The sequence below is a fragment of the Moschus berezovskii genome, chromosome 22 (assembly GCF_049115385.1).
Source record: "Moschus berezovskii isolate FMDL1 chromosome 22, NW_MosBer_1.0, whole genome shotgun sequence".
In the NCBI taxonomy this organism is placed as follows: Eukaryota; Metazoa; Chordata; class Mammalia; order Artiodactyla; family Moschidae; genus Moschus; species Moschus berezovskii.
In genome coordinates this window covers 28306033-28328240 of record NC_142481.1, presented here as the reverse complement: position 1 = coordinate 28328240, position 22208 = coordinate 28306033, and the positions used below count along the sequence as shown (strand labels likewise).

General features: G+C 38.5%; 1 protein-coding gene across 5 annotated transcripts in view; it reads left to right on the top strand.

Annotated features, from left to right (window-relative positions):
- The window catches only part of LRRC36 (leucine rich repeat containing 36), an 88177-nt gene that overhangs the window by 32660 nt on the left and 33309 nt on the right, over positions 1-22208 (top strand). For 4 of the 5 annotated variants that reach the window (XR_016035829.1, XR_016035828.1, XM_088830277.1 and 1 more), the window contains exons 6-12: positions 2610-2737; positions 9595-9646; positions 12489-12929; positions 15979-16268; positions 19339-19504; positions 20779-20924; positions 21702-21825. Coding sequence is in view for 3 of the 5 variants with exons in the window: in XM_088830277.1 (XP_088686403.1) it covers positions 2610-2737; positions 9595-9646; positions 12489-12929; positions 15979-16268; positions 19339-19504; positions 20779-20924; positions 21702-21825 (1347 nt within the window). In the remaining 2 variants the exon portion in view is untranslated. The remainder of the gene's footprint in view (positions 1-2609; positions 2738-9594; positions 9647-12488; positions 12930-15978; positions 16269-19338; positions 19505-20778; positions 20925-21701; positions 21826-22208) is intronic. The other variant, XM_088830278.1, reaches the window with a different exon arrangement.

The window sequence follows — 22208 nt, the reverse complement described above, 5'->3', positions numbered from 1 at the left end:
AAGCTCCAATACTTTGGCCACCTCATGTGAAGAGTTGACTCTCTGGAAAAGACTCTGATGCTGGGAGGGACTGGGGGCGGAGGAGAAGGGGATGACAGAGAATGAGGTGGCTGGATGGCATCACCAACTTGATGGACATGAGTTTGAGTGAACTCTGGGAGTTGGTGATGGACAGGGAGGCCTGGCGTGCTGTGATTCATGGGGTCGCAAAGAGTCGGACATGACTGAGCAACTGAACTGAACTGAACTGAATGCCAGTATTAAAATGAGGGTTAGGGTTGGAGGTGGGATATCAGCAGAAGTAGGCCTTGAAGTAAAGATTATGAGTTAAATTTAGAAAATATTTAGGGTACTTCCCTGTTAGTCCGGTGGTTAAGACACTACCTTCCAATGCTGGGGTTTGGGGTTTGATCCTTGGTGGGGGAGCTAAGATCCCATGTTCTTCTCGGACAAAAAGATGAAACATAAAACAAACAATAGTGTAACAAATTCAATAAAAGACATTTTTTAAAAGGAAAATATTTGGGATTTCCCTTGTGGTCCTTTGGTTTGGACTCAGCACTTTCACTGCCGGTGCCCAGGTTCAGTCCCTGGTCAGGGAATTAAGATCCCACAAGCCACGCAGCACAGCAAAAAAGAAAAGAGAGAAAATACTGACTTTTCAGTTTTCTGTAGAGCACTCTTTTGGGGGGCAGTTCAAAAAACTTAAGTCTAGACATGAAAAGACAGATAAGAGTTAGGAGATTTAGACTTAGGGTCATCCAGATTTGAGTGATAGCTAAAACCAGAGAGAAGTTATAATAGCATTCAGCAAAGAGTTGGGACCTCGGAAGATTTGTTTGAACCAAGAAGTAGGTTGAATTAAAAAAACAAAACAAAAACCTGTGAATCTAGAATAGAGCATTAGAAAGATAGGAGGAAAACCAAGATGGAATATGGTCTTGGTTACCTGGGAAGTTTGTCTTGTTCTGTAGGAAAGGGGTAAGAGGAAAGTCACAGCTTACTAACCATTCTAATTTCCTACTAAGAATCAGATTTTAAAACAGCAATTTCTGCTTCGCCTTTTTTTGTGTGTGTTGCAATTGCAAAGGAACCAGAGAACATAAACTTTGAGAGCTTATGTCACTTTGAGAAATAAAATTATGTCAGTACAAGGATAGAAGGACATTTTGTTCTGAAATAGCATGACGTTTCAGTCCCAGAAGGCAACTCAGAAGTAAGAAGTATTTTAGAGCCCCAAATGGACAGAGGGGCTGGATTTTAGAAAGGCTGGCTTTATTCTCATTCTGGGTTCTCAGTTGCCCTGCCTTACGGTAGCTTTCTACTGCCAGAGCCTGCACATGGGAACTAGGTGAAGAGCACATTGTTTGACTAAGGCACAAATGTTTGAAACTATCAATATCTTAATTCTTATATACAATCCTACTAAAGAAAAAAGCCTCTGTAAACAAAAATCTATTTTTATTCATGACTCCCCCAGAAGACTCCAAATCCCAGAATTCTGCAATTAATGTTTTGATCAAGGATGTGCAAAACCTTTTGTATAAGTGTTACAATTTAATAGAAATAACTAGTTCCTTTTGAGGTGGCCAGGACTGGGGTATAGTTTTTACTTGCTTTTCCTTTCTATTTTTAAAGTTGTTTCTCTAGTAATAGGCAAAAAAAAAAATACTAGGAGACCTAAAGATTTGGTATTCTTCTCTATGAAATAGGTCTTGATTAGTCTTTTTCTTTCTGTAAATGAGGAAATCAAGGCAGAAAGAAGCTGGTTAGAAATGATGAAGCTGGGGCTTCCCTGGTGTCTCAGTGGTAAAGAATCCACCTGCCAATGCAGGAGACTTGAGTTTGATCCCTAATCTGGGAAGATCCCACATGCCATGGAGCAGCTAAGTCCATACGCCACAACTACTGAGCCTGTGCTCTAGAGCCCAGGAGCAGCAACTACTGAGCCTGCATGCTGCAACTACTGAAGCCTGCCTGCCCTAGAGCCAGTACTCTGCAACAAGAGAAGTCACTGCAATAAGAAGCCTGTGCACCATGACTAGAGAGTAGCCCCTGCTCACCACAACTAGAGAAAAAAAGCCCTCAGGGCAAAGAAGAACCAGCACAGCTTAAATAAATAAACAAGCAAAATTTAAAACAAGAAATGACAAAGCTGATTTGAAATGATGATCACTGCAGACTGCTGGTTAAAGCCCTGGAGATCTGGAGATGCCTGATATCAGGAGTCTATTTCCAGCCATCTCCCCCTGTAGCTGGAGATTGTTGAATTGATGTCAAAGTTTGTTGTATGTTCATTTCAGAAGTGTGCAAAAATATTTGACTTTTTAATTTTTCTTAAGCATTTCATTATTTATGAAACCTTTCATAGGGATTATCTTATTTTAACCTTACCTTGACTCTGAGAGATGGAAAATTTAGATTTTATCATCACTGTTTTATAAGTGGAGGGATTGAGAGAGGTTTAGCAGTTTGCCCAAATTCACATTGTTTCCAAGTGGTGACATAGCACTAACTCTCAATCTTGTGACTTCTAGTATCTTTCCATAAGACATGTTGCCTTTAAAGTCTGGTCAGTGCTTCATTGTATGCCTTTTCTTTTAACACAGACTCAAACAAAGGACTTTTTATTCCCTTCCCTAACCGGGAAATAAAGGACTCCCTAACAAGTACTTCTGCAACCCAGGGCAGTGTTATACCAGATCAGAAAATAGACCCTTTCCTATTGGGAACACAGGTAATGTATTCACCCTCCTGCTGGATCTATTGACTAGTCAATGATTAATGCTAATAATCCAGTAGATTCTCAGTTATTCATGAAGGTCTAAGAGGACTTTAAATATATTTTCTCTCTTTTTAAAATATTTTATTTGGGGAAAATTGCTTTACAATGTTGTGTTAGTCTCTGTTGTACAACAACGCAAATCAACCATAATTATACATATATCACCTCCCTCTTGAGCCTCCCTCCCCTTCCCTCACTCCACCCCTTTAGGTCATCACAAAGTGCCAGGTTGGGCTCCCTGTGTTACACAGCAACTTCTTACCCGCTATCTGTTTTATACAGGGTAGTGTATATATGTCAATGCTACTTTCTCTGTTCGTCCCACTCTCTCCTTTCCCCACTGTGTTCACAAGTTCATTCTCTATATCTGAGTCTCCATTCCTTCCGTGCAAATAGGTTTGTCAATACCATTTTTCTAGATTCCATATACATGTGTTAATATATGATATTTGTTTTTCTCTTTCTGCTTGCTTCACTCTGTATAATAGGCTCTAGTTTCATCTACCTCACTAGAACAGACTCAAATTTGTTTTTTTTTTAATGGCTGAGCAATATGCCATTGTATATATTACCACAACTTATTTATCCTTTCATTTGTTGATGGACATGTAGATTGCTTCCAATGTCCTGCTATAATAATGCTGCTATAAACATTGGGGTACATGTGTCTTTTTCAGTTATGGTTTTCTCAGGGTATATTCCCAGTAGTAGAATTGCTGGATCATATGGTAGTTTTATTCCTAGGTTGTTTGTTTTTTAAGGAATCTCCATAATCTCCGTTCTCTATAGTGGCTGTTTCAATTTACATTCCCACCAGCAGTGTAGGAGGTGGAGTGTAGTTGATTTATAATGTTGTTAGTTTCTGCTGTACAGCAAAGTGAATCAGTTATACATATACATTTATCTACTCTTTTTCAGATTTTTTTCCCAGTATAGGTCATTATAGAGTGTCAAGTAGAGTTCCCTGTGGTATAAAGTGAAAGTCGCCCAGTCATGTCAGACTCTTTTCAACCCCATGGACTATATAGTCCTTGGAATTCTCTAGGCCAGAGCCTTTCCCTTCTCCAGGGGATCTTCCCAACCCAGGGATCAAACCCAGGTCTCCTGCATTGCAGGCAGACTCTTTACCAGCCAAGCCACAAGGGAAGCCCGAGAATCCTGGAATGGATAGCCTATCCCTTCTCCAGCAGATCTTCCCAACCCAGGAATCGAACCAGGGTCTCCTGCATTACAGGTGGATTCTTTACCAACTGAGCTATCAGGGAAGCCCCCTTATTTACAAGACAGAGTCACAGATGTAAAAAACAATTTTAAGGTTACCAAGGGGGAAAGGAGGGGAGGGATAAATTAGGAGATTGGAATTGACATATACACACTAAGTAGTGTGACTCTGTCTTGTAAATAAGTTCATTTGTACTTTTTTTTTTGAGATTCCACATGTAAGTGATGATATATGACATTTGTCTTTGATTTAAGAGGCTTTTTTGATGAAGACATGTTAGACACTTTAAAAGGAAAGCACAAGACAGGATGCAAAGAGCCTTCTCCATTAATTTTAGTCTCCCCTTTCCCTCTCCCCTAGTACCTGATCAAATGTACATATAATTTTATCACATTGTATGCCAGGCATTTTGGCACTCAAACAGGGGTACAGCTGTTACAGATTTGGGCTGGTTTTCAGTTTTCTCCTCTCTTCCCAGTGTCTCCATTTTCTGTTACCTGGCTTCTTTACATTTTCTACTTCTTAGCCTTTTAATTACTGGATTCTTAACATCTCAGGGATGGCTCTCCTAACACTGCCTCTTGGGCAATGAAGAGGCAGAGATCATGCAAGATGGGGAAGAATTTTAAAAGTTTCCTTGGTGGCTCAGATGGTAAAGCGTCTGCCTATAATGCGGGAGACCGGGTTCAATCTCAGGGTTGGGAAGATCTCCTGGAGAAGGAAATGGCAACCCACTCCAGTATTCTTGCCTGGAAAATCCCATGGACGGAGGAACCTGGTAGGCTATAGTCCATGGTGTTGCAAAGAGTTGGACACAAATGAGCGATTTCACTTTCTTTCTTTCTAGAGAATAAATTGATGGGAGTCCATTACTTATTTATATGAATGAATATGATTCAGGAAGCAGACTCGATGACTTTATATTCAGCTTCTTTTGTTTGCATTTTCTCTGATAAGTTATTGAGTAGTAAATTTGCTGAAAATATCCAGAAGGATAAAGAAAAGAAGGAAAGACTGATTAATCCACAATTTGGATAATCAACACTATATACAAGGAAAAAGATAGTAAGATTTCCTTTCAGGTTGAACTGTTATAATGCCTTCATTTTATAAAAGGACAGATTAGCATTTAGTTGGTTTCTTTGTTTTTGGAGATTCTTCTTGGGTAATTTAGAAACTACTTCAATTACCATTTTTTTAGAAAACTTGGTATTGTTTTAAAGAAATGGAGACAAAAGTATACTCTATATCTACATGCATGTGTGTGCTCAGTTGTGTCTGATTCTTTGTGACTTCAGGGACTGTAGCCTGCCAGGCTCCTCTTTCCTTGCCAATTCTTCCTCCAGGGGACCTTCACAACCCAGAATTCAAACCTGTGTCTCCTGCATTGGCAGGCAGATTCTTTACCGCTGAGCCATTGGGAAAGCCTTACTCTAATTTACAGTTAACATTAAATAGCACTTTTTATATTTAAAAAAAAAGCCAAAACTTTGAAATAACTTCTTGAAGTGAGAGGGAAAAGGAAATTGAATAAATAGCCTGCTTTATGTCCTCTTAGTTTAAGAAATAGGAAGTAGGATTTCTTTCTCTACATAACTACCAAAAAGATACTGAATACTTGAAGATGGTTTTTTAAAAAGCAAACTCTAGGTGGCTTTCTAGATGCAAAAGTAGGAAGTCAAGAGATGCCTGGAGTAATAGGAAAATTTGGCCTTGGAGTACAAAACGAAGCAGGTCAAAGGCTAACAGAGTTTTGTCAAGAGAATTCACTGGTCATAGCAAACACCCTCTTCCAACAACAAAAGAGAAGACTCTACAAATGGACATCACTAGATGGTCAGTACCAAAATCAGATTGATTATATTCTTTACAGCCAAAGATGGAGAAGCTCTATACAGTCAACGAAAACAAGACCGGGAGCTGACTGTGGCTCAGATCATGAACTCCTTATTGCCAAATTCAGACTTAAATTGAAGAAAGTAGGGAAAACCACCAGACCATTCAGGTATGACCTAAATCAAATCCCTTACGATTATACACTGGAAGTGACAAATAGATTCAGGGAATTACATCTGATAAACAGAGTGCCTGAAGAACTATGGAGGTTTGTGACATTGTATAAGAGGCAGTGATAAAGACATCCCCAAGATAAAGAAATTCAAAAAGCAAAATGGTTGTCTGAGGAGGCCTTACAAATAGCTATGAAAAGAAGAGAAGTTAAAGGCAAAGGAGAAAAAGAAAGATATACCCATTTGAATGCAGAGTTCCAAAGAATGGCAAGGAGAGATAAGAAAGCATTTCTCAGTGATCAATGCAAATAAATAGAGGAAAACAATGGAATGGGAAAGACTAGAGATCTCTTCAAGATAATTAGAGATACCAGGGGCACATTTCATGCAAAGATGGGCGCAATAAAGGACAGAAATGTATGGACCTAACAGAAACAGAAAATATTAAGAAGAGGTGGCAAGAATACACAGAACTATACAAAAAAGATCTTCATGACTCAGATACCCACAATGGTGTGATCACTCACGTAGAACCAGACATCGTGGAATGCGAAGTCAAGTGGGTCTTAGGAAGTATCACTATGAACAAAGCTAGCGGAGGTGATAGAATTCCAGTTGAGCTATTTCAGATCCTAAAAGATGATGCTTTGAAAGTGCTGCACTCAATATGCCAACAAATTTGGAAAACTGAGCAGTGGCCACGGGACTGGAAAAGGTCAGTTTTCATTCCAATCCCAAAGAAAGGCAATGCTAAAGAATGTTCAAACTACCGCACAATTGTACTCATCTCACATGCTAGCAAAGTAATGCTCAAAATTCTCCAAGCCAGGCTTCAACAGTATGTGAACCATGAACTTCCAAATGTTCAAACTGGATATAGAAAAGGCAGAGAAACCAGAGATCAAATTGCCAACATCTGTTGGATCATCGAAAAAGCAAGAGAGTTCCAGAAAAACATCTACTTCTCCTTTATCGACTATGCCAAAGCCTTTGACTGTGTGGATCACAACAAACTGGAAAATTCTTCAAGAGATGGGAATACCAGACCACCTGACCTGCCTCCTGAGAAATCTGTGTGCAGGTCAAGAAGTAACAGTTAGAACTGGACATGGAACAACAGACTGGTTCCAAATCGGGAAAGGAGTACATCAAGGTTGTATATTGTCACCCTGCTTATTTAACTTATATGCAGAGTACATCATACGAAATGTCAGGATGGATGAAGCACAAGCTGGAATCAAGATTGCCAGGAGAAATATCAATAACCTCAGATATGCAGATGACACTCCGGTGTTCTTGCCTGGAGAATCCCAGGGACGGGGGAGCCTGGTGGGCTTCCGTCTATGGGGTCACACAGAGTCGGACACGACTGAAGTGACTTAGCAGCAGCAGCAGCAGCATGCAGATGACACCACCCTTATGGCAGAAGTGAAGAAGAACTAAAGAGCCTCTTGATGAAAGTGAAAGAGGAGAGTGAAAAGGTTGGCTTAAGGCTCAACATTCAGAAAACTAAGATTATGTCATCTGGTCTCATCACTTCATGGCAAACAGATGGGGAAACAGTGTAAACAGTGACAGACTTTATTATGGGGGGCTCCAAAATCACTGCAGATTGTGACTGCAGCCATGAAATTAAAAGACACTTATTCCTTGTAAGAAAAACTATGACCAACCTAGACAGCATATTAAAAAGCAGAGGCATGACTTTGCCAACAAGTAATATCCACCTACTTGTATGCAGAGTACATCATGAGGGACGCTGGGCTGGAAGAAGCACAAGCTGGAATCAAGATTGCCGGGAGAAATATCAATAACCTCAGATATGCAGATGACACCGCCCTTATGGCAGAAAGTGAAGAGGAACTAAAAAGCCTCTTGATGAAAGTGAAAGAGGAGAGTGAAAAGGTTGGCTTGAAGCTCAACATTCAGAAGACAAAGATCATGGCATCTGGTCCCATCACTTCATGGGAAATAGATGGGGAAACAGTGGAAGCAGTGTCAGACTATTCTTTTGGGCTCCAAAATCACTGCAGATGCTGATTGCAGCCATGAAATTAAAAGACGCTTACTCCTTGGAAGGAAAGTTATGACCAACCTAGATAGCATATTAAAAAGCAGAGACATTACTTTGCCTACCAGGGTCTGTCTAGTCAAGGCTATGGTTTTTCCAGTGGTCATGTATGGATGTGAGAGTTGGACTGTGAAGAAAGCTGATCGCCAAAGAATTGATGCTTTTGAACTGTGGTGCTGGAGAAGACTCTTGAGAGTCCCTTGGACTGCAAGGAGATCCAACCAGTCCATTCTAGAGGAGATCAATCCTGGGTGTTCATTGGAAGGACTGATGCTAAAACTGAAACTCCAATACTTTGGCCACCTCATGCGATGAGTTGACTCTCTGGAAAAGACTCTGATGCTGGGAGGGATTGGGGGCGGGAGGAGACAGGGATGACAGAGAATGAGATGGCTGGATGGCATCACCAACTTGATGGACATGAGTTTGAGTGAACTCCGGGAGTTGGTGATGGACAGGGAGGCCTGGCGTGCTGTGATTCATGGAGTCGCAAAGAGTCGGACATGACTGAGCGACTGAACTGAACTGAACTGAACTGAACTGAATGTCCATCTAGTCAAAGCTATGGTTTTTCCAGTAGTCATGTGTGGATGTGAGAGTTGGACTATAAAGAAAGCTGAGCAATCAAAGAATTGATACTTTTGAACTATGGTATTAGAGAAGATTCTTGAGAGTCTCTTGGACTGCAAGGAGATCCAACCAGTCAATCCTAAAGGAAATCAGTCCTGAATGAATATTCATTGGAAGGCCTGATACTGAAGCTGAAGCTCCAATACTTTGGCCACCTGATGCAAAGAACTGACTTGTTGGAAAAGACCCTGATGCTGGGAAAGACTGAAGATGGGAGGAGAAGGGGACGACAGAGGGTAACAGAGGATGAGATGGTTGCATGGCATCACTGACTCGATGGACATGAGTTTTGAGTAAGCTTCAGGAGTTGGTGATGGACAGGGAAGCCTGGCATGCTGCAATCCATGGGGTCACAAAGAGTTGGACACGACTGAGCGACTAACTGAACTGAGATGGCTTTCTACTTTGTATAAATCCTTGCTTAATTATGCCTTAGATTAATTTTCAGCCTCTAAAAGTCCCAGTAGCTCCTGTGCTTGATGCTCAGCTTTACCAGAGGAATATAAATATGTGAGTTCTTTAAACAGAAATAAGTTTGGAAAGGTGGTACCATCTAAATTCTATGCTGAGTTATCAAAAACAGAGAAAAGAGAATATCTCATTGTTTGGTGTGTTCTTTACTATCTAAAGAGTATTTTGTCTTTGCAAGGCATCTCTTTATCTGCTCCAAAACAACTCTAGAAACTCTTTGCATTGTAGCTAAATAATTCCCCCCCCCCAATTTTATTTAGTTTTTTTATTTGGGTCCCTAGTTTGCAAGGATGGACTTGCTTACTAACAGGAAAGTATTCTGAACCCTTCCCCCTCTCTGTTCTAGTTAAACTCATGTCTGAATGCCCACTGATGCTCTTCTAACCCTTAAACCTTTTCTTTTTAGATCCAGGAAGTGGCAAGAAGGGAGATGCCAAGTGAGAATAACCAGGAAGATGGTAAATATTTTGCTTACAATATTTTTCTCCATGCTAGTCAGAGAAATCTAGATATGATGGGATTTGAGAGAAGATGGAAGGAGATGTCTCCGTCCGGGGGCACTACACGATGAATTCTTTTCTGCTTTCATAAAGGGTTGCCCTGGATGCTTAGTGACCTGTGAGGTTTTTCTAGTTGAAGAGAGGATAGTCTGACTTCTTTTATTCTTGACTTTTTGTATTGGCTAACTATTCCTTGTTTCTTTTACCTTTTCTTACCTTTTGGATTTATTATGTTTTTATTCACCAGTTTTTTCTTTCTGCTAATTTATAAGTTATACACTCTTTCTGTACTTTTGATATTATTATGTCTCAAATTATAATATGTGTCCTTAACTTGTTCAACTTTAAAATTAATAAACACCTTAACACTTCTCTTGGAAAATTCAAAGAACTTAAAGTATTTTACTCCTTTTAATCCCTTCTGATTAATGTATTGTTATTATGGATTTTAATTATGTTTTTAAAAACCCATTAGATACTATTTTTATAAAGTCAATGTTTATTTAAGCTTATCCGTATATTTACTACTTTGTTTTGCTCCTTATTTCTTCTTTTTTTTTTTTTAATCCTAGACTTCCCTTCTGAGATAATTTTCCTGTAGTTTACAGTACATCTTTTAGAATTTTCTTTAGTGTATGTCTACTGGTAATGAATTCTTTCAGTTTTTGATTTTCTGAAAATGCCCCTATCTCACTATTGTTCTTAAAGGATATTTTGGTTGGGTATAGATTTCTATGTTGGCAGTTATTCAAAATATTGAAGGTATTCCACTGTAGTCTGTCTTTTATGGTTGCTTTTGAGAAGTTAGCTAGAAATTTGTCACTCCTGCAAGGATAATGTTTTTTTCTTCTGGCTGCTTTTAAGATTTTCCAATTGTGTTTGATGTTTTTGTGATTTCACTGTGATGTGTGAATTTCTTTTTATTTATCTTGTTTGGTATTTATTGCACTTGAATTAGTACATTCTGTCTCATTATTTCTCCTGAGTGCTTCAAAAATAATGTGTCCTGTTTTTTCTGTCTTGTCCCTCTATAACTCTTGATTAAGTAAATATATGTCAGAGACGTTTACATTGTCCTCTTTGCCTCTTATTCTTCATATAATTCATCTTTTTTGTTTGATCTACATTCTGGATAATTCCTTCTGACCCATACTTTAAAGTCATTCTTTTCAGCTGTGTCTAATCTGCTGTTAAGCTTGTTTGCTGAATTCATAATTTTACTAGTTTTATTTTCAGTTTTATAGCTTTGATTTGGTTCTTTTTCAAATCTGCTGGGCCACTTTTTATAAGCAGAAATTTCCCAGATCTTTTATATCTTTAAACATAGTAAAAATAGCCATTGTATAGGCTGCATCTATTAATTCCAATTTTTGTGTGCCTGTGTTATCTTATTTCCTACTCATTCTTGCTTGTCTTATTTCCTTTTTTGTTTCCTTTGGCTACTTGCTGGATATTATATTTTAAAAACTGTTTGTAGGAATGGTTTAAAGTCTTATGTGAAGGTGTCTTTTCCAGATCAGACTTTCATTTGCTTTTACCAGTTGGCTAGGGGACTATCAATCTGGGATCATCTTAATCCATGCTCAAAACTTGATGTTCCCTGGATCACCCAGATAATACAAACCTGGATTACCAGTGTACAAGGGCCAGTTTATTTCCAGTTTACCTTTATTCTGAAAATTGTATCCTGCTTAGGTTCCCATCTTAATGCTGGGTGGGTGGTAAGGGGGTGGTTTCTCATACTCTTTACCTTGGATGGATCCTGGACTAGGATTTTATCTTTTATCCTAAATCTCCTTAGAGAAAAAGTGACTTTAAGTGCTATACTCATCTATAAGAGTTCTTGCTGTTTTCTAGATTTTGGCCTAGAAATTCCTCACTAGCTTGTTAGCTCTTTAATGCTTTTAAGGATATATATATCATCCCACTTTTTAGATATCTTCAACAGGAGGGATAGTCTGAATTATCTAATCTCATTACTTGTTCTTAGATTCTTTTTTCTTACATTAAAATATTGTTCTTTAACATTTCTTCCACTATATGGACTGGCACTTAGTAAAAACATTGATATTCTTAAAGATTCTATAGAGATAGAAAGTTCCACTCTTCTGAGTTAATGTGACTAACTCAGGAAGACCTTCAAACATATGACTATCTGAAAACCCCAAAGAACACAGAGACTTCTCTCTTTGTCTGATGCGTTAGTTGCCCCACTGTGAGGTTTTTCAGAGATTCTGATACAGCTGACTGAGAGAAATGTTTTGGAATTGGTTTAGAGGTTTTCATAGGTTTTGCATTTCCTGTCATTTAATTGGCTTATGATAGTGGTTCCTAATGTGTGAACCTATATCCTCTGGGTGGAGATTTGGAGTGGGAATGGGTTTAGCTTTATTGTGAGGAGTCTGTGAAATCAGAGACCTACCAACTGTTGTCCATAGACTGAATACATTAGATCACAACTTTTGTCATGTGGGGGTGCACCAAAATAGTGGAAGTGTAAATATAAAAAACTCTGACACTACAGTTTTCGAAGGAAATTCCTAGGGAATTAGGTTGATGTAAAATTTATCTCCAGAATGTTATAGTCTTTACTGTTTATACAATGTCCAGCATGTTTTGTTGTTCTTCCATGTAGGAATCCCTCCATAATTTTATGCTATCACTTATAAAAATTATAAACCATCTCTTCCTGAGAACAGTTTGTTGTTTTTTTTTTTTGGGTAGACAAGAGTTTATCTAGTGAACAAGGCTACCCTAAAAATTCTCATTGTCTTTTTTCCTCCCCCTTGGTGGTGATTAGAAATCAGACGCTACTCACCTCATCAGTTGACAGTTCGATCCCCAGAGAAGATGGCTAAAGAAGGGTACCGAATATCTTTTTTGGACAACAAGTCTTCAGGTTCTTCTCCAGAAAAGGACTTGATACCAAAACCTGATACTTATCAGCTTACCCATAATGCCTCATTGGGTAAACGCCTGGATGTGGGTGATTCTAGCCAGATTCATTCCTATCAGTTACCTTCAGATGTTGGTCTAGAAAATTATGATAGTCATTATTCTCAAAATCTGTCCCTTCACGGAAGTATTGGTAAAAGGCCTCAGAGAAAGAAGAACTACCAAGAATATAGCACAAAGCCTTCAAATAACGTGAAAGCCACCACATCCCATTCCTGTGGAGACTTACTGACTTCTCTGTCAAACCCTGACTCCAGCACTGGAAGGCTTTTGAAGCTTAGTTCAGGTAATAGCTTCCTATCAGTTTGTAGGCCTCTTTTCTTTAATAGATGTGAAGACTGAAGTTTAACTGGATCTTTTGGAATAAATATTTCTTACATTGGGGAATTCCTTGTCAGTCCAATGGTTAGGATTCTGCGCTTTCACTGCTGAGGGTGTTGGCTCAGTTCCTGGCCGGGGAACTAAAATATCTTTCAAGCTGCACGGTGCAGCCAAAAGTAAATAAATAAATCATGACCAGTAGTCAGAGCCTTGAGAAATCTTCAGGGTGTGAGTTTAGCATGATAGGTATATTAGAGAAAATTTGTATAAATGCAAGCTTGATAACTGTATGTTATTTCAGTTAAATAGCATCCTGGGATATATTTCTAGTAACATTTAGTCTTCTCTGGTCTCAATCACTTCTATTGTGAGTTACTTTTTCAGAAAAAGCTAGTTTTAGGAAAGTAAGTGTTGGAGACCACTCTTTAGTTATGTATTTATTCAACAAAATGTATTAAATACCTACCATATGCCAGATGCTATTCTAGCTCTGTATATAATGTAGCAAACAAAAGTGAAATTCCATGTGTTTGTATTAATAAAAAAGGTCCCTATTTTCATGGAAATTCTATTCTAAAGAGGTAAGACAGATGATAAATAAATTATAAATATAGAAGTCAGCTTATGATAAGTGTCGTGAAGAAAAATAACATAAGGGTATTAGAAAATGGCTTCCCAGGTGTCTCCAGCAGTAAAGAACCCACTTGCCAATATAGGAGACATAAGAGACATGGGTTTGATCTCTGGGTCAGGAGGATCCCCTGGAGGAGGGCATGCAACCCACTCCAGTATTCTTACCTGGAGAATCCCTTGGACAGAGGAACTTGGTGGGCTATAGTCCATAAGGTCATAAAGAGTTGGACACGACTGAAGCAACTTAGCATGCACACATGCACGTAGCACTTATTAGAAAGTATATGAAGGAGGTAAAGCTTTAGATGGAATGGTCAGGGAAAGCTTCTCAAATGAGAAGTAAAAGTACAGACTTGAATAAAATGCATGTGAGTCATGTCGATAACTTGTGGGGGGAGAAATTTTAGACAGTGGAAATATTAAGTGCAAAGTTCCTGAAACTGGAACATGCTTGGCATGTTCATGGAACAATGAGGAAGCAGGGCAGCTACAGCAGAGTGAGGTAGATGAGGTGTATAGATAAAGTCAGATAATCAGACATTCGTTCTGGGTCAGATCAGAAGCTGTTGGAGAGTTTGTAGCAGAGAAGTGACATCTAACTTAAAAATTACTCTTGCTGCTTAGTTGAGAATATACAATGGGGGGAAAGGATAGAAGTTTTGAAAATTCTAAAACTAGATCAGAATCTGGATAAGAGATGATGGTAACTTGAACTAGAGAGAAAGCAGTACAGGTGATGAGAAATAGATTCTGAATATGTTCCAAAGATAACACTCCATGATTTGCTGCTGGGTTGAGGATGAAGTATGAGAGAAAGCAAGTCAAGTATAACTCTCAGGTTTCAAGTCTGAATAAATGGAAGGATGGAGTTACCATTTATTCAGACGGAAAAGAGTGTGAGGAACAGGTTTTAGGATAGATACCCAAGAGTTGGTCTTAGACATGTTGAGTTTGAGGTGCCTATTAAAACTTCTCAGAGATGCCAATTTGATAATTAGATATATTAGTCTGGAGTTCAGGGAAGAAGGTGGGGCTGAGAATTAAAAGTGTGTGTATGGCATTAAAACAGACTGGATATAATCTCCCCAAGGGGGTAAATATAGATAGTAAAGATATCTGAGGACTAACTTGAGTCCTCCAACAATTAGAAATCTTGCTGATGAAGAAAAACCATCATGTAGAGCAAGAAAGTGGCAGCCACTAAGTAAGAGAAAAGAAAAAAGCCAAATAGGGAGTGGTAATCTGGAAACCACATGAAAAATGTGTTTCAGGAAGGAGAGAGTGATAAATACAGTGTCAGATGTTTTTAATAGACGCCTTTAACACTTCTGGGGCTGAGAAATGATCATGGTATTTGGCAATGCATTGGTGGTGGTGGTTTGGTCACTAAGTCGTGTCTGACTCTTGCGACCCCATAGACTGTAGCCCCTGCCAGATTCCTCTGTCCATGGGATTTCACAGGCAAGAATACTGGAGTAGGTTGTCATTTCCTTCTCCAGGGGGTCTTCCTAACCCAGGGATCAAACGCATGTAGTGAGCAGCTTCAGGAGATGTGTGATTAATAAAAGCCTTGGTGAGGTGAATTAAAGAAAGAATCAAAGGAGAAACAATAGAATTACCAAATATATACAACACCTTCAAGGAGTTTTGCAGTGAAGGGGAGCAAAGACGTGGAAGTGTAGCTGGAAGGGGGATGGGATCAAAGAGAACATGGTGGAAATGACCCAATAGAGAGAAAATTGTTGATGCAGGAGAGAAAAGGGACAAAAAAACAAAATAGGGGGGTGGTCTAGAGGAGATGGAATCTAGTCTACCAGTGGAGAGTTGGCCTTGGATTGAAGCACAGACAGTTCATCTATTACAATAAGAAGGAAGGCAGATAATTTATAGACCCAAATACAGGTGGAATTGGTAGATTTAGTGGTGATATCACATAAATGTTTTCTTTGATTGCCTCTGATTTGCTCAGAGAAATAAAGCACCTGAGAGTGAGAAGGGAAGAGAAAGTGTTGGAAGTTTGAGAAGAGATGTGAAATAGTGATCTTGAAGAATAGGAAAGTAAATTGATTAGGGTAATGTATTAAAATAGCTGGGCCCAGTTAAGATAATGATTATGAATTTAAAGTGAAGATAGTGGAAAGAGATGCATATTGTTCTCCAGTCACTTCTCACTGCTCTGCTGTAGGTTTGGAGTATGTGCACAGAGTATTTAACCAGATTTGGGGCTTTGTCAGGTGGATGGGGAGGGAGAATCCGGATAGTTGAGAGTATATACTAGGGAGAGGCCATTGTCACCCTTGGACTTCAGACAGGGTAAGGAAGGAAGGGAGACTTTAGAGAGTTGAAGAGCAGGTTCATCTCCTGGCCTGTTTCCTTCACAGATTTGTATGCCGCAACCCATTTCAACAGTGACCCTGCTCTGGTGGTGAATGTAGAGCAACAATTAGCCACCAGCCTCAGTGATTTAACACAAGCACATGGTTCTTTCCCAAACAACTCCATCCTGGGAGACTCTCTGAGGACACTGCTGTTGCCTACTGGGACATCAGAAAACAAACAGAATTTGACCAAGAGGTCATTAAGCCCATCAAGAAGAGGATTCAGACAGAAGGAAAATATCCTTTCCACCCTGAATACAAAACATGGTTTCAGAGATGCTACAGGCAGTGAGGCAAGTGTTGGCTTGTTTGTGCTTGTACAAAAACACATCAGGTCCAAGATTAGAATAGGGTTCTGTTTTGGTGGTGGTAGTTTCGATCAAAAGTGATAGAAATTCAAAGGGATTTTCAGAGGTCAGTGGGTAATACTGCCAGGCCAAAGCCTGTGATTCTTTTGCCTTTGGGAAAGTCAGTCCCCTTCTGCTGCATTTCTGTCACAGGAAGAATGGTCCCTAATCTACTTCCAGAGCATAAACATGAGGGGGAAGTACTTTGATAATAAGTGGACAGAGTTTAAGATAGGAAAGAATACACATGTTGCCAGGGGCTCAGGGTTGGTTGAAGAATGATCTCTGTTTCATTGTTGCTTATAATCTTACCATGTTTACGCATTTGCTTTGGCTACAAATGACTAACTTGCTAGGGACCTTTCTTCTGAAAGCATTGCTTTCCTGTCCAGAAATTAAAATTATTCCAGTTTTTCCACAGAATGAATTAGATTAAGATGATGAATTAGACAATCCAAAGGATTTTTAGCTGACAGTTGGCTCAGGGAATAAACAACAAATCAAAAAACAGTCCCACACATATTATTTAATTCATTTTATAAAATTGTAGTATGATAGTTAATGATGTTCTTACTCATTAACTAAGTTTTGTCACTGCCTTTGTATACATCCCTCCATGGAGAATGCCATCTTCTCTCCTCTCATCTACCTGAATATTAATTTTTCTCCAGGCTTTAATTCCATTATGAAGCCGTCTTCTCATTAGTTAAAGGAACTATAGCTCTCAGGACATTCTCTTCCCTTGAAGCCATAGTCTTAGTCATACGAATCATTTGTCATTTAATGACTTACTGCCTTGTGAGGAAGCAGGTTATTTGATCAAAAACAACTATTTCTAGTCACTTTTGTTTCAGTTGCTGGAAATCTTTTTGCACATCGACATGGGCTTATAAAGGGATTTTGTTGTTGTTTGGTTGGTTGGCTTCTTTTAGCTTTTAAATACTTTCTATTCAGTTTTCAAAACTTTGGAATTGGTTATAATTTTTGTGTACTAAAGGGGGCAGTCTTGTAATACTTTTTTGACTTTTTGGTCCTTTTTTGTTTTCCGTATTCAGTCACTGATGCCTATTGTTCTAGACAAGAGCACTAGTGTTAATGTATTTAGGGTAAAGCCATAGCAACATTTAGGATATTTGGGTGCTATATTAATAAGACATGTTCTAGGAAATTTTCTCACCTCTATTTCATGTTATATTGTTAAAACAGCAATTAAAATCTCAATTTTCTGGACTGTCTTAAAAATTCACATTTCTTTTTTCCTGTTAGATACTGTATTTATATGAAAAGTTATAAAAGAGCTGCTTGAATATAAATATAAAAGAAATACACTGTTTAGTTTCTAGAAAGGTATAAATCAGAAGAGTGTTTAAAAGTTGTTTAAAAAATAATCCCATATTAAAAAACACACAAAATTAAATCAAATATGAATTCTTGATTAGAAAACTTATTTTTAACCAACTGACTTTAGAATCACAAATTATAAAAATTAAATTTTAAAAAATCATTAAGGCATAATTTGCTGAAAATTAAAAGTAACAGAATTATTCCAAAGTTCATAAAAATATTATCCCCCAGTCTCACCACATTATGAAAAGTGAAAGAAAATACAGAAGGCATATGTGTGTTTCTAAGTTGCTTCATGTTGCACACAGTATTACCAATACATGAAAAACCAGTGACAGTTAATATGCATTTTTCACAAGATCCTCTAAAGTGGCTTGCAGTGTAACCAGTCTTTCTATGACTTTCCTTCCTAATCAGGTTAACTTCTTAAGGACTTCATCTTGTACTTCATATGTTCACAGGCCTTATATAGAACTCTCAATGCACTTGACCAGTGTTCAGTACAGATCTGTTTAATAAATGTTTATCCCATTTATAATGCATTTCCTTATTAATCATAGGGCACATGTGTGACTCAAGTCATAAATATCACTATCTAGTGTTCTGTTTCATGGTTGTCAGATATGACAGCATTAGCTAATTAATCATTTATGTATTTTTAATATCAAAAGAGCCAAATATTGAGAAATAATTTGGCTGTTTTTAATATGTAACCGCTTTCTTGAAGTCCCTTGAGAACTCACAGAAAAGACTGATCTGTCCAGTAAAATTCACAATTTTTTGAAAATTTTAATTAATTTATTTACTGGCTGAACTGGGTCTTTGGTGCCGCTCATGAGCTTTCTCTAGTTGCAGTGTTTGGGCTTCTCATTGCAGTGTTTTCTCTTGTTGCAGAGCACAGGCTCTAGGGCACGCTGGCTCAGTAGTTGTGGTACATGGGCTTAGTTGCCCTGTGGCATGTGGGATCTTCCTGGACCAGTGATTGAACCTGTGTCTCCTGCATTGGCAAGTGGATTCTTAACCACTGGACCACCAGGGAAGTCCCCAATTGTTTTTTAATTCATTCAGACATGACTAAATATATAGACATATACATCATATCTGAATGAATTAAAAACAATTGGAAGTTTCACTGGAGAGAGAGCTCTACCTATGCATCTATATACACAAGATTTTTACTGAATAAAAAATATCTTTAGTCCTGGGTCCAACAATAGCATTTAACATAACACTTAAAATGTTATAGGACAGTTATGTTTATTATATATTAATATAATAAATACAAGCTTATGAGTTATAACTTTTATTAAATTATTCCCCATTTTATTTTATGATAATATAATACCTTAAAAAATGTTCTGCAGTTTAATCTTTCCATATTACGTAACATAATATGTTAAGCCATAGACATAGGTATTAAAACATTTTTTGTTCTCTTCTGAAAATCTCTATAGAAAATTATGATAGAAGATAGTCTGCTTTGAAATTACCCTTGTATATATTATTGTATTTGTCTTAGACATAAATAATATTCTATTCAAATCTGAACTGAAAGATGAAGTCAACTTTCTCTTTTGCTTAATGTTAACCCTTTAAATGTCTGGGGTCTTACTTCCCTTATTGTGTAAGAATGACAAATGGTTGGGTGTTTGTTTTTTTTTTTTTTTTTGAGCCTCTCTCTAGTGACCTGGGCAGTTTGCATGGTTTGCCAGGAAACCACAGTCCCCCAGTCTCTGCCAGAACCTCCCATGTGGCCACTGTCCTCAGACAGCTCCTGGAGCTTGTGGATAAGCACTGGAACGGCTCCGGCTCCCTCCTCCTGAACAAGAAGTTTCTCGGTAAAGCGAATTCATTCTCAGTTCCCAGAGAAGGGCTCAGCCTTGCTTCTGCTCTGTTTCTGCTCTACATTCTGATAAAAGCCGCTCAGCCCCCTTTACTTGCAGGGGAAATTGTTCTCATGATCACTTACCAAAATTTGTCAGCCACACAGTGATTGACAAATCTACATTTTTCTTACAATCATCTTCCCTATTTTTCCTTTTTTGGTTGCACCATGCAGCTTGCCAGCTCTATGCAGGCTCTTAGTTCCCTGGCCAGGGATTGAACCCGGGCCCATGGCAGTGAAAACACCAAGTCCTAACCGCTCTACCGCCAGGGAATTCTGTTCTCTGTTTTCATAAGCACTCTTCCCTCCTGTACCAGTTGTCTTGTTTTCCTGTAACTTTTTTTTGGTAGTCTTTAAGTGATGATATATAAAATAAAGTGTGGTCATGTTAATGATTACAAAAGGATTTTATGATTCTTGGGGAAAATGCCAATAATAAATACAATAGAAACTGAGTTTGATCATCAGAGGTCTGTGATGCCTATGGAAATGTTATAATTTGTAAAACTCTAATGACTAAATGACCTGGACTCTTTTTCAGGACTTTGTTTTTAGGAACTTGGGGTAAAACAGTTTTGCAAATATTGTCCCCATGTGTCTATTTGTTGCTTAATAGTAGTGGTAAGAGTTTAAGTAAAAACTAGGAACTTTAAGGGCTTCCCTGTTAGCTCAGAAAGTAAAGAATCCTCCTGCAATGCAGGAGACCCAGGTTTGATTCCTGGGTCAGGAAGATCCTCTGGAGAAAGACATGGTAACCCACTCCAGTATTCTTGCCTGGAGAACTCCATGGACAGAAGAGCCTTGCAGGCTGTCCATGGGGTCATAAAAGAGTCAGATATGACTTTAAAGTTATTTAGGCTTAGCTTTTTTTTTTTTTAATATCTAAAGCGACATACAGAAGAAAAAGTCTTAGCCCCATTACTTTCCTTCCCACATTGACCCTTTGCTCTTGTTTTGTAGGAAATTATCCCCAGGAGCCATTCATCAGTGATTAGAGAATAGCACAGAGCGTGCACTCATGAGAGTCTGCTGTTGTTTCTCCATAGATGTGAAATATAGTTATTTTATCTCCATCATGAAACATCTCTTACAGTTACTTACAAAATTCTTGTAAAAAGGAGATATTAGATTACCCTGTTTGTCCAACAGAGCTGGTAGTTATTGACTAGGAATTCTCTGCTTTAGCTTTTAAGACTGGCCCGTGTGCCCAACCTGAATTTTTGGCAGGTCCTGCCCGAGATCTGCTTCTGACCTTGGTAGTCCCTGCTCCTTCTCAGCAGTGGTGTCGCTCACATCCGGAAGATACATCAAAAGCCTTCCACAGGAGGGAGATGGAACTGAAGGAGACAGGGCAGCTGGTTCCTAATGACATGGTATGCTGCTCTCATCTTCTTTTCCTACTCTTCCTTTACTAGAAAAGGACAAGGCAGCAAGGCTAGAACAGCTCTGTGCCATAAAGATCATCATCACCTGAACACCTAGATGCTTATGAACTGAAATATAGAAAAGTCAGTCTGTGCAAATCAGGAACACAAAACTTGCAGGGACAGCTTGGAGATTCTTCAGGGTTGACTCCCTAATCCAAAAATTCTAAGGAAAGGCTTGAAATGGAAAAGAAAAAAAAAAGGCCCTAGAGTGAAAACATTTAGGACTGTGTTCTTGAAGGTTATGATTTGATTCAGATGAGGGAAGTTAAATGTTTCTGGGATTGTCTTTCCTCCGTTCTGATGGAGAGCTCTAAACCAGGGGCCACTCCTAGAGCGTTAGGCTTCTGGCGCTGGGAGGGAAAGAAGAGAATTCATTTTCTTAGACTCCCCCCTAACCTTTTCTTAACATGAGAGGATTTTCAGACATCAAGTTTATTTTCTAGAAAATTTAAATAGGTGACTCATAATGCTGGCCACTTGTCAAAACAACCACTTGTTTTGTAAAAGTAGCGGGTAATTCACATGTGGTAAAATGCATGTGGTAAGTTTCTTTGCTGCACTTGAACTATGTGTACCAATGAATTAAAATTCTAGTGAGAAAGAGAGAGGCTGACCTCCATTCAGTTTATCACTAAAAAGAGCAAAGATTCTTTCAATCTTCTAAAAACACTTCCCAGAATTTCAGATTCTTAATGTGTTTGTATTTTGTTTTCTAATCTAAAGGAAAGTTTGAAGCAAAAACTAGTCAGAGTGCTGGAGGAAAACCTCATTTTGTCGGAAAAAATCCAGCGTTTGGAGGAACGTGCTACCACTTCGATTGTCAGTGGGCACCCGTCCCACACTTACGGTAAGTTCAGGAAAGCAATGTATGGTGCATCTCAAGACAACATTTTGTTTATAGATGACCCATTTAATAAGCTTTGTCATCCAGAGCTCACATGGCTTCCTAAATGGAAACAATCATTTTGCCTCAGAGTTGTAATGCAGGTGACTTGAGTTACCAGAGTAGGAGAGTTTACTCTTTTATCAGTGTAAAGTATTTACAAATGTTATTATTGTCATTAGTTTTTGAGAATGACACTTGTTTTTTTTCCTGATTTTAGCAGAAGATCATATTCCTTACAGAAAATTTGAAAAATATAAGGAAAATAAAATCACACTACCCAGAAATAACTACCATTAGTGTTTTGGGTGTATTTTCTTTCACCTATATCCCTATACATATATTTT